Raw genomic sequence first — 16,354 nt, 5'->3', positions numbered from 1 at the left:
GTGCAGGCTTAGCAGAAATGTGCACTGATAAAAGATTATGAAGTTAACACATGAAGAGCAAATACTTCTGATCGTGTGATTACACTTATCTTTTACTTAGGATTAACCTTGTGATCCTATCAGGCTGTGGTATGCTCTCTCAATCTTTGATGAGCTTATCAAATGTCTGGCACGTGTTTTCTGGGTAAATGTGTTACATAATGAGTATGAAGTGTGAATGTGGTATGGTTTACTGTAAGAGACTAAATAGGGCTGAAATGACTCATGGTTGACTGTTCTTAATAGGAGCAGCAGCCAAATGCCTTTGTGTAAATGTAAAGTTTCCTTATTAAAAGTCACATCAGTCAGTAAATGAGCAACAAAAGGATAAGCAGAGAATAAATGCGTTTCAAAAATTTTTATGACACTGCTTTTGTTTCAAACAGGTATTCTGCTGTTAAAAATGATCTTCAAATACCGAAAGCTATGTCATCAAAACAAGTGCAGAGAAATACATTAAGTGCTGCAACTATGGAAGGAGATTGTTTAAAGGCCGGTTGTGAAGGATGTCAATGTTTCAGGCACTTCAGAAGGTCAGCACTGTGCGGATACTGCAATGAGAAAAAATTAAAGTCAACACCAACAGTCAATTACCAACAGCAGAAAACAAAAAAGTGAAAGGGCTTTACAAGCTGAGAAAACAAGAGCACACACATTTTAATGCACTAACCACGTAAATGAACTGTTCTTCTCACCTCTTTCCAGCATGCATGAGGTCAAATCCCTCATTGATCTTCTCAAAGGGCAGGGTGTGAGTCACAAACTCATCCACCTTCAGCTTCTTATTCATGTAGTCTTCCACCAGTTTAGGAACGCTCTCCACACTCTTCCACCCTGGGGATTAATATCAAGACCAGTTTAATAACTGGAATTTTCATTTAACCAGAACCAAACTGTTTGAATAGCACTAATGTTTCACCAAAAGGCCTTGGGCAAGGCACTTATTCCCCAACCAAAAAAAAAAAAAAAAAGATGAATAGCTGCTCATACTTTACTTGGTAGAGCCACTAAAAAGACCAGAAATGATGACTACATTATTTTAACATGCTCAACAAGGTTTAAAAACAGCATATGCTTTCTACAGTTGTTCCATGACCACCTCAAGGCTAAAAAAATAAATAAAATAAACCTCTACAAATACATACATTTTCATTAGAAAGTAATTTGCTATCTTTGGGTCCAGTTATTAAAATAAAGGTTTTAGCTCCAGTTTAAACTCATCTTAAGTCATAAACTTTTACCTAATAAAGTGGATTCTAAAAAAAGCCTAATTACCCATAATTAAAATATGCAAAAAAGGTTTGAACTCGCAGAAAGTTGGAACTGCAGCCAGACCACATTACGCCCTTGATAACAAATAATTCTCTAACACAGTCAGTCACCTCCAAAGGCTGTGCCCCTCCACACTCGGCCTGTCACCAGCTGGAATGGTCTGGTCGAGATCTCCTGTCCAGCTCCGGCTACACCGATGATGACACTTTCACCCCATCCTTTATGGCACGCCTCCAGAGCTGCTCTCTGAAATAATAAAATGGTAATTTTCCTGGTTTCTATGAATTGCCAACTTATGAGAACTATTTTATATGCTGCTTGTGCTACCTGTTCAGTACACTGATTACTATGTATATCTGCACATCTACCAACCAACCAGGATGATAAATGAACACATTTAATGTATAACAATGTTTTATATGTTGCTTACGTCCATTTCTATATGATGTCCGGCAGGTTCATAATACAATTTGAACACAAAGTAAGTCTCACCATGATTTGCACATTTCCAATGCACTCAAAAGAATAGTCCACACCCCCGTCAGTCATCTCCACTAGAACCTCCTGGATGGGCTTGCTGTGGTCCTTGGGGTTCACAAACTCGGTGGCTCCAAACTCCTTAGCTTTCTCAAACTTTGCAGGGTTGATGTCCACACCAATGATCCTGGTTGCCCCAGCAACCTTGCAGCCCATAATAGCAGCCAAGCCAACAGCTCCAAGGCCAAATACAGCACATGTGGAACCAGGTTCAACCTGAGTGTGCATGGGGAAGAATAGCAATATGAGAATTCAAGTATTACTGAATAATTTTGCATACAGCAAATCTATATATGAACTTTAAAGTGGCTTTGGCTGATGTAGCCTAGTCAGATTTAATTATATAAATATCAGAGCTGGATTTTCTTGCATTTTATATTGCAGTATATTGCATGTATGCAAGTACCAGGGATCAAAAAAGGTGAGACAAACTTGGAAACATACATCATAACTGTGGGGTCCCATGTAATGCTTTCTGTAAAGATACCAATAAATGGTTTTTAATTTTCTTAACTTTTTTGCGGGTCGAAATAATGTCACTATGAAAAAATGACAACAACTTGGAAACAGACCCCCTTGGCACCAATTCATTTTCACATCAAATCTGCATGATTAATAAGGGTGACCCATTTCAGAGTGAAACCTGCAAACAATGACAAAATTTGAATCTCTTTTCATTGTGTCCTTTGGGCGAACTTGTTCTGCATAACAAGCTTTAAATAAAATGTGTCACAATTTTCCAACGGCAGTTATCTCACTTTAGAAATAAACTCATGTACAAATGCTACTTTTTTGCAAGGAGGCAGTCTCATACAGTAGCATGGCTTACAGCCTGTCATACCCACCTTGGCAGTGTTAAGAGCAGCACCGTAACCTGTAGAAATGCCACATCCAAGAAGGCACACTTTATCCAGTGGAGCTTTCTCGTTCACCTTGGCCAGAGAGATGTCGGCCACTACAGTGTACTCTGAGAAGGTGCTGGTCCCCATGAAGTGAAACACTTGGTTTCCCTTGCAAGTGAAGCGTGAGGTCTTGTCAGGGAGTAGGCCCTGGCCCTGGGTTACTCTGCAGGGTGGAAGCACAGGGAAAAGATGATATCTTTTCATGTATGTATGATGAAACTCAATTGCTGTGTACTTGCAGGGCAGACGCAAGCTCAAACTGATGATGAGCTTTGATTTGGTTGCCCAGGGGTGGGGCACCTGAGGCGGAGTTCAACTACTGAGGTTGCAAGTTCTGCCACAAAGAAATACTTTTAATTGTTAAAAACAGACAGGCTTCACCAACTCAAGGTTGCATAAATTAGTCTAACAGCATTACCTAATTTTCTGGCAAAGGTTGGTCTTGGGATTTTTGCAGAATTTGCATTCACCACACTGGGGCACATACAACGGGACGACAGTATCACCTTGGTGAAAAAATAAATGGAAATAATTGGAAATCATACAAGACATACTTATTCACAACAGCCAATATCTTGTCTGGCAACTCCATACCTGGCTTGAATTTGGTGACACCCTCACCAACGCTCTCAACTGTTCCGGCACCCTCGTGACCCAAGATGACAGGGAAAAGGCCCTCAGGGTCACTGCCACTCAGAGTGTAGGCATCTGTATGACACACCCCTGTAGCAAAGATCTGAGTGGCACAGTATCATTTAAAATTCATGTCAGACACAGCTGCTGGATGCAAGAGTGGAATATAAAACATGTTAGGCCTGATATTAACATTATTTTAATTGCCTAATGTCTAACTAAGGCATTCCTCTGTTATGTCACATCAAAATCATACAAGTCTATCTTCAAAGCTTAAAAGCTATGTGTGATTCTTTCAGGGGAGATTGCAGAGTCATTGTTCTGCTTCTCATGCTGATAAAACAGGTCCATGTAAAGAATACAAAAAGCTAGATAGGAACCAAAAAGAGCCTCCTCACTGACCTGCTCTTCAAAATGTTTTAGGCAGGACTCTTATCACTTGCATTCATGTCATGTCATGGCAGTGATTTTGTTTTTGTAATTTTGTATTGATCTTGTTGAAACTTAATAAAGATTTATTTAAAAAAAAAAGTGGCGTGTAATGGTTTACCTTGATGCGAACTTCATGGGCCTTAGGTGGGGCTACCTCCACCTCTTCAATGGAAAGAGGCTTCCCAGGTTCCCAGGCAACAGCTGCCTTGCACTTGATGACCTAAAGGCAAAGTAAAATACTTTTTTCCCACCCCAAATACTGCTTCATTAATCATTAACTGACTAACTGCAGCCATGAGTTGACTGAGGCAGTCTGTGACAGGTCGAGCTAGATGCACAGTGTAGTTGCCCTTTTAACTGTATTCAAGCTTATGCAAAGCCAACAGAGAGTTCCAGTAGTTCGCTGTTGGGAGTAACTTAACGTCCTGCGTTAACATTAACCCAATATAGCTTTTACAGTTGCCTCAGATTTCTGATGCTACATGAGTGAGACGTGGCTACGATTTATCGTCACGGTTTTTAATCGCTTTCTTAAATATATCTCTCGGGGAACGCACTGCAGCAACTTACCAATACCAGTTGCGACTGACTGACCAAAGATCCCTGTTAGGTAACATTAATTAAACAATGATTCTTTGTACTTGTTCATTCAACGCATGTGAATGCGTGCACGTTATTTGAGACAACCTTGTTTTGGTTTTTTTTTATGCTACAAGTGAAATCGATGCCAAACCTACAACACATACGCAAGGAAAGAATGCATTTAAAAGATTTCTTGCGCCTTTTTTTTTTTGCGAAATGTTCTTACTTTCCCAGCTGTCTCCATGTTGGGTCCTTCTGCACAAGAGGATGGGGCGGTGCGCGGCCGTAAAGGAGTTACCATCCGGACCAATCAGAGAAGAGAACGCGCAAGGTAAGCATGACGTCAGCCCGGCGGAGAACCTTTTCTTGTTTTTTCACTTTGTATAATGTGAAGGATTTACAAATGCTTTGAAAATATCTCAAAATAATTTTCTTGGCTTTTAAATAGCGGATATAAATATCAAAATGTGAAAGTGAAAGCACATTATTAGCCTTGGAAATAGTAGACTAAATAAATTAAATGAGCCAACTCCTTCCCCTGATGAAGCCCGTGAGATGCGTTTGAGAGCTTAGAAATAAGCTAAGTGGAACTCAAACCCCCCCAAATGAATTTGGCTTTATTTCTGAATATGTGATGGTGAGGGTATTAATTTGTATAAAAAATAAGTAAAATTGTCTTTTTTTTTTTAGATTTCAATGCAGACATCACAATTATGAATATTCGATAATTAACATGTAATAACAATATAAATATTTCTATGAATGTGTATATTAATATTGTATTTCAAATAAGTTCAATAACCTAGTTTAAAGATAATCACAAAATTATATCTATTCTTTTTCCTTCATTCTAGAATCTATGAATATTTTTCATCTCAAAAGTTTAACTTCTGGACACAAGATGTCTCATACTTCACTGAAAAGTCTATCAGTATACACATGTGCACTGTAGGTTTCAAGTTTCCACATCACACCTTTGCACGTTGGACTGTGACTGGCTTCCAAACTTTGTGATGTCACAAAAATCACACACGTCCACATTTTAAAACTCAAGATTTAAGCTGAAACGTATCCCTTCAGTAGATGAATGTGAAACCTTCTAATCTCACACATATATCATTCTGCCCAGTAACGATAAAACCTCAAAGTTAACAGTGCATTTGCTGTAGACAATGTGTTGTTTCTTTTCTCAGTAACACCAAGAAAAGAAAAAAAATGACCTAGTGCCACCTTTGGACGGCTCTTGGAATTCCACTACTAAGACCTGTGAATTTAAGATAAAGACACAGTTACAAAGCACCTTTTAATCAAGGCCTTTAACATGTGTGACTATATTCTGCTCAAGATTTTACAAATTATGGGTATTAAAATGTTTTCAACTCACAGCATATAAAGTCTGATTTCCCCACATATTTTCCCATATGAGGAAATTAATACATGGAGGTTTGTGAATGTATCTCCTGAAATCTTCAATCAAAGTACAAACATTTGTTGTGGCCTAACATTTTAACACAATCAGTACAGGATAATGACATGCCTGTTCACAAAAGGACCAAATTATCCTACCTAAAAGGCTGAAAAGGTCCTTGCTATGTTACACACAAGCATACATATGAACCTTTTAAATAAAAATCATGAAGATCCATCACGCATTCAAAACTGGTAGAAAAATAAAACAAGAAGAGAAAATCCACTCCAAGTTCTACAAATAGAGGTAATGTCCATATTCTGAGTCCAACAGACCAGGTATTGGCATAGGACGCAGCCTTTTTGCTTGTGTAGCAGAAGACTGGGATGAAGCCGTCACACCAGACCATCACTGTCAGATCATTTCCCACCTACAAGTAAACAACAAAAAAATTGGTACCGTCACACCAGAAAAGACAATTACAAATTTATAGAACATTGAAAAAGGACCAACCTCTGAATCCACGTCCACCACCGCCGCCTCTTCCTCTGAAGCCTCCTCCACCGCGTCCGCCTCCAAATCCTCCACCGCGTCCGCCTCCAAATCCTCCACCCCGTCCGCCTCCAAATCCTCCACCCCGTCCGCCTCCGCCCCTGCCACCTCTAAAACCACCTGAAACAAACAGAAAGCAAAGCAGATACAGTCAATCCACTATTATAAGCCGTGCTCTAAAAAGGCATAAAGGAACCACTAAGTTTTCATTTCCACTTTAAATCCACAGCAAACCAAGACTGACAGATGATTTTAGTGCCCAAGTGGAAAAAAACTACACATTCATCAAGTATAGGAGACAAGATTAATTAAAACGAGACAAAACTGGCATGCCTCACCTCCACGACCACCACCTCTTCCTCCACCTCGGCCTCCTCTTGGCGGACCCTTCTCTCCTGGCGGCCTAGGGAGGAATCTCTGCAGCGGGAGGAGCTTCATTGGATCTATATAAAACTAAGAGAGATTGCAAATTACATATGGTGTAGTACGCAGAGGCACTGAAATGCTTTTAAGTATGCAAATGTGCAACTTTAAAATGTTAGACTTTTTTTTATACCTTCTGCAGTTTCTTAAATGACGATGCCTTCATATTTTCAGAAAGTTTGACTGAAAAATACTGCAAGGATAGGTTAAGGAATGAACAGGATATTGAGCAGCAACAATGATATTTAATCCTCAGAAGTTGACCTTTATTTTTGGCCACATGTTTTAGAGGTCCAGAGACTGAAATAAGGACAACAGAAAGGATACAAAGTCCCGGAGCTGGCCGAATATCTCATCCACCTTCCCGATCTGCTCCTTGTTTTCCAAGTATACTGGGGCGTTGAAGTAGGGAACTTTGTTTTCCTCTGTTGTACACTTACACACAATGTCATCTTCACATGGATGCATGAACTCTCCCAGTGCTGTAGAGTGGAAACAGAATGAACCACAGTTAATTGTGTAAAAGGTGATCTAGCCATCACAGCAAAAGCCAGTTCCAATATCCACCCTTACCTGCTTCAAAACTGGCTGAGGGCTTTCTGGTTGACTTTATGAGTCCTTTACACATTGTTTCCATAAGGCTGCAACTCAGCAGACTTCGCTCAAGGAAATAACCCACAATTCATGCCATTGGGACATTAAAAAGGAGTCGACAAAAAGACAATTTTGAGAAAACCCAAGGCAGTTGTACGATTGCACAGTCACCTGTGTGAGCATTAAAAATAATAATAGGCATTGACAACACAGCTCTTTATTACATTCAGGTTTAATTACCTTGAAAAATTGAATTTGCCTTGTTTGATTTTCAGGCACTTCCATATTATTCAGCCCAAAGTCTATATTTCTCAGAGCGTTCAGAAAAAAAAATTGTTTCCTAGTCGTGATTACAACTTGGATGTTGACGTGAATGGTATTTACAAGTTGGAAACTGGTAATTAAGTAACTTTCCTGTGACATGAACAGGGGACCACATTCAACATACAGGTGACATTTTAAGTCTGTGATGGCTTAGACAATAAACTGGACTGGACTAAGAACACTCAAGCTCTTTACAGGAAGGGCCAGAGCCGCCTCTATTTTCTGAGGGAGGCTGAGGTCCTTCAACATCTGCCGGACAATGCTGAAGATGTTTTATGAATCTGTGGTGGCCAGTGCTATCCTGCATGCTGTTGCATGCTGGGGCAGCAGGTTGAGGGTAGCGGACGCTAACAGGCTCAACAAACTGATCCGTAAGGCCAGTGACACTGTGGGGGTGGAGCTGGACTCTCTGTCGGTGGTGTCAGAGAGGAGGATGCTGGCCAAACTACATGCCATCTTGGACAGTGTCTCCCACCCACTCCATGACGTGCTGGTCAAACAAAGGTGTACCTTCAGCGGAAGACTCATCCCCCCAAAAAGCACCACAGAGCGCCACAGAAAGTCATTCCTGCATGTGGCCATCAAACTCTTTAACTCCTCCCTTTAAGTGTCAGTCCACATGACCCTAAGTCATAAACTGGACATTGATCATTAACATCACTGCAATACTTGAAATAACTGTGCAATATTCTCTGTTTAATACTGCGGTGCAATATACTCTGTTTTCAGTTTAATTTATTGATATTTATTCATACTTCTATTACTGCTGTGCAACATCCACCGTCTTATAATAATCGTAATAAGCTACACTTAACTTGACAGGACATGCGCTACTACTTATTACATTGTATTATTATACCGTACAGACTTATCAACCGGTAATCCACTTTGTACTTTACACTTATTTTAATTTTATACTTATACCCACTGGTACTTAATTTATCTGACCTGTGTTATAGTGTATTATATTTTTTGCTTAGTCCTTTTATTCCTGTGTGCACTGACGTGATAGTGAGCAGATGTAACAAAAGAGTTTCCCCTCAGGGGAACAATAAAGTATTTCTGATTTGATCTTTCTGATCTTAGTGCTAAGGGTTGATACTGGAACTGAGCCCAACTGTTTCGAACATTTACAAGTTACTCCCCATACTGATTGCATTAAGGCCCCACTCTGCACCATAAAAGAAACAACTTAGGAAAGTATTGTAGTTTTATTACTCAAGCCTTAACCTTATTCAGGATGATCAAATAGCTCACTGGCACCAATGTCAGCTTCTCAGAATCAGAAATACTTTATTGATCCCCGAGGGGAAACTCTTTCGTGGAGTTCTGCAACATCTTTTCAACATCACTGCTTTGTGATGTGATGATCTTACCGACAACATATTCTGGAGGACCGTAGTCTTGTCTATTAAAACCACCTCTGCCACCACCCCGTCCAAATCCTCCACCACCTCTGCCTCCTCCATATCCTCCTCCTCCTCTGCCTCCTCCTCCACCTCGGTTAAATCCTCCACCTCTTCCACCACCTCGTCCACCTCCTCCTCTGAAAGACATTTTTCTTCAAATCCTCTGTGAGAAACACGACAAAAAGAGAGGAAATAAGTCAGAACAAAACAAAAACAATATAAAAGACGCGAATTCATGGTTGAGCTTACTTAAGTTACAACGTGGAGTGAATTCATTGCATTCACTGTGCTAACACGGTGGATTCAGCAGCACTGCAGAAGTTTTAGCTAACATGCTAGCTCAATTCAGTCATGAAAACTTCAAAATTCACCCGCATTTTCTATCACAAACCAATACATTATGTATTCGCTTCAAAATACAAACGTTGAAACGTCTACAACATTATCTACACACAGTTAAAGCAAATTAACGTTACTCACAAATTCAAACGGCTAGCTGCAGCTATTTACTCCAAGGGACTTCCATGCAATGACAACACGTGTGACCAAAGACTGCCGTAGAGGTAGACACCAGTGTCGGGAAGTGTCGTAAATTCTGATCCCTATCGCGTCATACTTAAAGCAACCATTGATGTATAAAAGGAACACACTGTCAGCTGGTTGACTCATCAAGACATCCATAAGAGACTCGGTCAGTATGACTTTAAGTTATCGCTGTGTGACTTGTTGATGTACGCATGTGTAAATATTCTAATAATATAATTATTTTATACAAATGCAGGCAACTTAAATAGCAAACATTCAACAATGTCAACAACATGTCAGGTAAGAAAAACACTTAATCTACGATATATTCAATGTTTGTTTTATAAATAGTATAAACTGAGGTTATTGTTGCTTTGAGTCTGTCAATTCTGAGTGTGATGTTCAACGCGCAGTTTAGCCCTATTTTGTGCCTCTCATATGTATACAAGGGGATGTCGTTTCACAAGCAGCGGCCACGCCCAGCCAATAGGCCTATTTTCCCCATTAAGTGTCTTCTAATTTGGTACGGCCTTAAAAAACACTCACTGTCCACAAAGGAACACATGTATTTTTCTCTGTCAGGTGATCAAATGCAAGGCAGCTGTTGCATGGGAGCCTGGGAAGCCTCTGTCCATTGAGGATGTTGAGGTGGCTCCACCTAAGGCCCATGAAGTCCGCATCAAGGTCAGTTGCTCATCCAGACTTTGCCTGTAATGTAAAGAAAATATGAGCATATTATTTCCAACTTTAGTCTTAAATTTGGGCATTGAAGCGACACAGCAAACCTTCCATTTTTAATAGCAGTTGATTTTTCAGTGGTAATCAAAGTGATAAAAAAAAAACCAAACATAATATTAAAATGAAATGAACTAATAAGAACAATGGTATGAAGTTGGATTCCCGTAAGTGACAACTTAACCAAGACTAAGCATTAGACTTTTATTTATTAAGTGGACTTTACTTTCAGTTTGTACTTTGATCATACAGCCGATAAATGCTGACAGAAAAAATTTGAATACATTTCACTTCCTTTGTCTCAGTTTGTTTCCTGTTAGAATGAATATTGCACACCATCTATATCCACTTCCTAAAACTTTCCGATGAATCAGCACCCTACCTATTTGTACAGATTGTTGCCACGGGTGTGTGCCACACTGACTGGGAATACCTGTATGAGACTAAAAAAGGGATGAAGTTTAGACCATTCCCACTAGTTCTCGGCCATGAAGCAGCAGGGGTAGTGGAGAGTATTGGCCCAGAAGTCACCAAATTCTCACCGGGTAAATTGCACAGCTCACAACAAACAAGTTGACATTTGGTTTTGATTCATTCCTCCCCTTTTTTGAGTTTTTCCCTCTTTTTATATATATATATATATATATATCTGACTCAAGTAGTTTGTCTGCTTTTTGTTGTTTTCACAGGTGATAAAGTTATTCCTCTTTTTCTGCCACAGTGTGAGGAATGTGAACGATGTCGGAGTCCTAAAACAAATCAGTGCAGGAGGAACTGGTGATTTCATTACCACGTTTATACACACACACACACACATACACACACACACTCACCTTTACACTATTGCTTTCATGGTGTTAAACTACTCATTGTTTCTTTATTTGTGGCTTTTAGGGCAAATACACAAGTGGGTGTATTGGCTGATGGCACAAGCAGGATATCTTACAAGGGGCAGCAGATATACCAGTTCCTTGGTGTCAGTTCTTTCTCCCAGTACACTGTGGTTCCCGATACCTCACTTGCAAGGATAAGAAGTGATGCACCGCTGGACAAAGTGTGTCTGCTAGGCTGTGGTGTCTCCACTGGTTATGGTGCTGCTATTAATACAGGCAAAGTAAGAGGATGGAGATCTGCCGGACACTTGCATTCAAATCATAACTTGAATTCTCATCAACTCTGATGTGGACCAGTGGTTGTTGTGTGCAGAACCCACCCTGTCCTTAGAAAAAGACGAATGCAGATGCAACAAATTTACGAAGATTTATTTATAAACATGACCATTTATAAACAGTTGAGCTAATTATAATAACATTGATTTACTATCTGAAGAAACTATGTTAGTTGTAATTTTCCTAAGTCTTTACCTAGTGACATTAACAGTATATGGCAGAACCGCAGTTATTTATTTTCCCCACTTGATGTCAGTAGATAACATGACCGCCACATAAGTGTACTTAAAAGGAACTTAAGGGTCCCATATTCCACCCCTTCTTTTTTTTTAATAGTTTTTTGCATATTAAAACTAAATATAATAAGATCAATACAAAACCAAATGAAGAAAGTTTTGTGGAAAAGCCCAAAAGTCTGTAGAAAAGATAAATATGTGTAGAGCATCCCCTTAAACACAACATATATAAAAGGATCCAACTTGTTTTGAATGTTAAGCAAACTTGCTGCTCTGTAGCAATGTAAGGGTTAACTCTTAACTGAAAAAAGTGAAATTGTGAATAAAAATAAAATAATGACAGCATTCATGTGTGCCTGATAAGAATCTGTTCTTTCAAAATACTCCAGCAAATGTTAAATTTAGGCAAGGTGAGTGTAAAGTGAAGTTCACTTCATTTTATTGATATGTATAGTATATTTTATTTAAACAGCACCTTTATTAAATCAGGCTTGCACAATCCGTGACAAACAATGAATAAAAGCCAATAAGGCTTAAAAACCTGATTTAATTAAAATCAAGCGTACATAAGAATACAAGTTAAATAGAAAAGAAAAAAATGTGTATAATGGATATGTTTAGAAGAAGTCAAAATGTACTATATAAAAGTTATGATAAAGTGATCTCATCAGGTGCTTTTGGTTGACTGACTCCCAAATTGTTTGCTTCCAGGTTGAAAAAGATTCCTTGTGTGCCGTATTTGGGCTTGGAGCTGTTGGACTGGCTGCCGTCATGGGTTGCAAGGCTGCTGGGGCAAAAAGGATCATCGGGGTTGACATCAACCCTGACAAGTTTGAGAAAGCCAAAATGTTTGGAGCCACTGAATGTGTCAACCCCAAAGATCATAGCAAGCCCATCCAGGAGGTTCTGGTGGAGATGACAGGCGGAGGGGTAGACTATGCTCTGGAATGTGTTGGAAGTCCAGTTGTCATGGTGGGTGTCTCAATCTTGTTAAAATTTTTAGACATTTGAGTATTTCATGTCTATGAAAATTCTGTCCTACACGTACAGTAGGAATCCTCTAGTAGTCTATACAGTGTCACTATAGAGTAGGTCTACAGTACAATGCAGTATGTGCACACAGATTTGATCAGAAGTTCTGCAAAAACAAAATATGGCACAATTACAATTTTGCAGTTGCACAATTTCTAATGCTGCAAATGTTGTTGTTTTTTTTTCATATTCTAGTTTCATCGGAGTTTGTGAATTTGAAAATGTATTTTAAAAGGAGTATTAATTGAGATAACTGGTGCTGTGTGTTGTCCTAGACCTCTGCACTTGAGTCTACAGCAGATGCCTGGGGAATCTGTGTCATTGCTGGGTGGACGGAGACAGAAGCAATGAATGTCGTCGTTGAAAAGATCCTTATGGGACGCACCTTGAAGGGGACTTATTTTGGAGGTGAACTTAAAACATGTTTTACAGGCCTATTGGTTCTTGCAAAAAATGGCCTTCCATAATGTGTCAGCAACAATTTATGGTAATTGGCATGACAGAGAAATTGAGTGATAAGTGAAACATACAATTCTGTGTCATTCATTGTCCATGTAAGGATCCACCCTAAAATATGAAAACTGTCTCTGTCTAAAGTCTGCTGTTGCATAATCTGGGCCCAATTTGATGTTAGACTTTGAGACAATGTTAACTAAAACATCACTGGTAAACATGTTTTGATTATGGATTCAAGTAACGATTTGTGTTCATTATTGATTAGAATATTGATAGTTAAAAGATAGTAAAATGCCTGTCACAAGTTTTCAAAGCCTAAGGTGATCAACATCCCCAAATCAAAAAGTATTCAATTTACAATTTTATATAAACAAGAGAAAAGCAAGAACCAGTGAATGTTTTATAGTTTTGCTTGATTAATGACAAACAATTAATTGGTCATCTAAATTGTTGTCGATAAACCAATCAGTTAATGTTTTCAGCAGGCGTTTTGATGAAAGTCCCCCACTATCAAAGATAGCATACAAGGACAAATTCACTGAGAAGAGGCAGGTAGCTAATTGTAGCTTCAGGCTAGCTAGCTAGACCAGAATGGGGTCATTCCTATGTTCCTATGACCAGAATGCAATGCAGCCACACAACATGTTATATTTTAAGTAAGGCAAGAGGCTTTGGTCATAACATTTATATCATAAAGTGTAAGATCATCATCATCTGTGCCTGCTATCTGGATTGTCAAGTATGAAACACAGGAAATCACTAAAGGAAGTAGAACATGAGGCAGGCTATGAACAGGCTGAGGGAAAGTGGGTCCACCAGCACAAAAACACTTAATCACAAACTAACATCAGGTGACACTGAACATCAAAGATATATATATAATATCTATAATATCTAACATCAAAAGAGTATCCAAAGTAGGGTAATTCCTTTTAGTCACTTGTTATGGTTCATACGTTTCATTATCCTTTTCTAAAGGTTGGAAGAGTGTGCAGGATGTGCCTAAATTGGTGGATGACTACATGAACAACAAGCTGAAGCTGGATGAGTTTATCACCCACAACCTCCCACTGGATCAAATCAATGTAGCCTTTGAACATTTAAAAAATGGGACAAGGTAAGACCTAAATTATTTATGGTTCCTAGTTGTTTTTTTGATTTTGTTTGTATGTGTGTGTGTGTGTGTGTGTGTGTGTATATATATATATATATATATATATATATATATATATATATATATATATATCTCTCCTTTTATTACTGACATTGAGGGGGCAAAAATATGTTCACAGAGTCACATTATTGGGACTCCTATTCCTATATGGGGACAAAAGCTGGTCCCCACAAAATAAGACGGTGTAGTCCCTCATTCGTCCAGGAGTGTTCTAAGAAGTTACACTGAAAACAGTGTCCAGATGACTACGACTGACAACTTTTTTTCCCCACAGAACCAATACATTTTTAGAGTTAAGACTTGGTTTATGGTTAAGGTTAGTGTTAGGTTAAGGTTAGGGCTAGGGTTGGGGTTAAGCATGTATTGGTTATGGTTGTGGTTTGGAATGACAAAAACAAATCTGTTTGTGTAAAACACTGTCAAAACTGTACTCCCCTGAAGCTTTAATTCTTAGGACAAACCATGTCAAAATGGCCTGTTTGATAAAACAAACAAGCACCAACAGATTTCTCATCCAATGATAACATCATCCTGTAGAACTCCTGTACAGCTTTTTCCTAAATATATTGACCTAGCAGCCATCTTTGCAAAATACCCTTGCTCCTTTTCATATTTAAACAGTATTCCCACACATCAAGGACATTTACTGTGGTATTCCAAACAGGGAAAGTCTTGGAATTTGATTAATTGTTAGGAAAATATCCCGAATTTTACAAAGTGCTGATTTTGCTGTGATATAAATGTACTCTGTATATTATTTATTGTCTCTGTCTATTAGTTCTGCAACTATTTACTATTTTCATTATTGATTAATCTGCAGATTATTTTCTTGATCAATCGATTATTAACTTATCTATAAACATTTCAATAAAAACAGTGAAAAATGTCCATCACACTTTGCCAAGTGACATCTTCAAATGTCTTGTTTTGCTTGACCAACAGTCCAAAACCAAAAGATATTCACTTAACAATTGTAGGAGACTAAGGAAACCAGCAAATACTCACAGTGGAGAAGCTGAAACCAAAGAATGTTGGCTTTTTTTTTTTAAACTGACATCTATTGTCTATATTATATTATATTATATTATATTATATTATATTATATTATATTATATTATATTATATTATATTAGGTCTGGTGGGAACTCTGTGACGTTTTCCTAATATTATTCTTCTTTTTTTTTTTTTTTTTAGCATCCGTACTGTAATCAGTTTGTGGCAAGAGGCTAAACCTGAAGTGGCTACCTTTATAATCTGATGGATTGACATTCAGTGTCATTGTAATGATATTTTGCATACAACTCTGAAGTGTATTTTTGAAAATGTTATGCTCTTTTTCTCAAAAGATTAAAATGTTTCCCCTGCTTGACTTTGTAGCAAATTACCTCATTGGCCACTAGATGGCAGTTTTATGTCACGTAAAAGCTTCCGTGTTTGTGTCGATGAATGCCATCTAACTTGATAAAGACATTGCTTATATCTGATTCTGTGTTTTTATTCTGATTAAATTCTGACGTTGTTTTTTGTTGTTTATCACAGACTTGATCAAAAGGGAGAAACACCAAAGAATGTTCAGTTCACTTGTGTAAAATGATACTGAATGTAATTCATAGATATACAGCATCTGCAGTAACATCAAGACAAATTCTCTCTACATCTGTCATACTTGGCAGCTACAGTGATTCTGGTTCTCACATAAATGTGAAATGATAGTTGGAATTAAATACCCCTGTATAGAAGATGGGGTAAAAGACACAGGAACCAAATGGCAGAATCTGTCATCAGCCATGGAGAAGTATTTGCTTTGTGTGGTCAGGCTTACCAAATTTTATCCATGGTAATATTATATATTGATTTAATAGGGAGCTGACGAGAAGGACTAATGTGATAGTAGTGGGCTGTCAGGACAGAAGACAAAAG

General features: G+C 38.5%; 3 protein-coding genes across 3 annotated transcripts; 1 reads left to right on the top strand and 2 right to left on the bottom strand.

Annotated features, from left to right (window-relative positions):
* Positions 1–382: 382 nt before the first annotated feature.
* Positions 383–4,756, bottom strand: LOC122879940 (alcohol dehydrogenase class-3). Its single transcript, XM_044204587.1, has 9 exons — positions 4,624–4,756; positions 3,934–4,035; positions 3,345–3,486; positions 3,169–3,256; positions 2,694–2,913; positions 1,804–2,064; positions 1,422–1,557; positions 735–873; positions 383–590 (listed from the first exon to the last, which is right to left on the bottom strand). The coding sequence occupies exons 1-9, from the start codon at positions 4,696–4,698 to the stop codon at positions 566–568; spliced, it is 1,188 nt and encodes a 395-aa protein (XP_044060522.1). The 5' UTR covers positions 4,699–4,756; the 3' UTR covers positions 383–565.
* A 930-nt stretch (positions 4,757–5,686) lies between these two features.
* gar1 (GAR1 homolog, ribonucleoprotein) lies at positions 5,687–9,728 on the bottom strand. Its single transcript, XM_044204589.1, has 7 exons — positions 9,588–9,728; positions 9,075–9,270; positions 7,108–7,262; positions 6,914–6,973; positions 6,696–6,810; positions 6,319–6,477; positions 5,687–6,235 (listed from the first exon to the last, which is right to left on the bottom strand). Exons 2-7 carry the CDS (start codon positions 9,253–9,255, stop codon positions 6,225–6,227), a joined length of 681 nt encoding a protein of 226 aa, XP_044060524.1. The 5' UTR covers positions 9,256–9,270; positions 9,588–9,728; the 3' UTR covers positions 5,687–6,224.
* LOC122879941 (alcohol dehydrogenase class-3-like) lies at positions 9,704–15,918 on the top strand. The gene is made up of 10 exons (XM_044204588.1): positions 9,704–9,798; positions 9,889–9,932; positions 10,215–10,316; positions 10,762–10,912; positions 11,057–11,144; positions 11,262–11,481; positions 12,484–12,744; positions 13,080–13,212; positions 14,239–14,377; positions 15,629–15,918. Exons 2-10 carry the CDS (start codon positions 9,915–9,917, stop codon positions 15,690–15,692), a joined length of 1,176 nt encoding a protein of 391 aa, XP_044060523.1. The 5' UTR covers positions 9,704–9,798; positions 9,889–9,914; the 3' UTR covers positions 15,693–15,918.
* The last annotated feature ends 436 nt before the right edge of the window (positions 15,919–16,354 follow it).

This window comes from Siniperca chuatsi, linkage group LG8, assembly GCF_020085105.1.
Source record: "Siniperca chuatsi isolate FFG_IHB_CAS linkage group LG8, ASM2008510v1, whole genome shotgun sequence".
Taxonomy (NCBI): Eukaryota; Metazoa; Chordata; class Actinopteri; order Centrarchiformes; family Sinipercidae; genus Siniperca; species Siniperca chuatsi.
The sequence above is the reverse complement of the archived record's forward strand: the minus strand, read 5'-3'. Positions and strand labels throughout refer to the sequence as shown.

Excerpts from the sequence above, each read along its gene's own strand:
- LOC122879940 (XM_044204587.1), bottom strand. The coding sequence starts at position 4,698 with ATGGTAACTCCTTTACGGCCGCGCACCGCCCCATCCTCTTGTGCAGAA. Across the intron at positions 3,257-3,344 it reads TGTCACCAAATTCAAGCCAG|GTGATACTGTCGTCCCGTTG; the intron begins GTATGGAGTTGC and ends TTTTTCACCAAG. Across the intron at positions 591-734 it reads CTCATGCATGCTGGAAAGAG|TATCCGCACAGTGCTGACCT; the intron begins GTGAGAAGAACA and ends TTCTCATTGCAG.
- gar1 (XM_044204589.1), bottom strand. The coding sequence starts at position 9,255 with ATGTCTTTCAGAGGAGGAGGTGGACGAGGTGGTGGAAGAGGTGGAGGA. Across the intron at positions 6,811-6,913 it reads CATTTAAGAAACTGCAGAAG|TTTTATATAGATCCAATGAA; the intron begins GTATAAAAAAAA and ends AATCTCTCTTAG. Across the intron at positions 6,478-6,695 it reads AAGAGGTGGTGGTCGTGGAG|GTGGTTTTAGAGGTGGCAGG; the intron begins GTGAGGCATGCC and ends TGTTTGTTTCAG.
- LOC122879941 (XM_044204588.1), top strand. Across the intron at positions 10,317-10,761 it reads CCCATGAAGTCCGCATCAAG|ATTGTTGCCACGGGTGTGTG; the intron begins GTCAGTTGCTCA and ends CTATTTGTACAG. Across the intron at positions 12,745-13,079 it reads TTGGAAGTCCAGTTGTCATG|ACCTCTGCACTTGAGTCTAC; the intron begins GTGGGTGTCTCA and ends GTGTTGTCCTAG.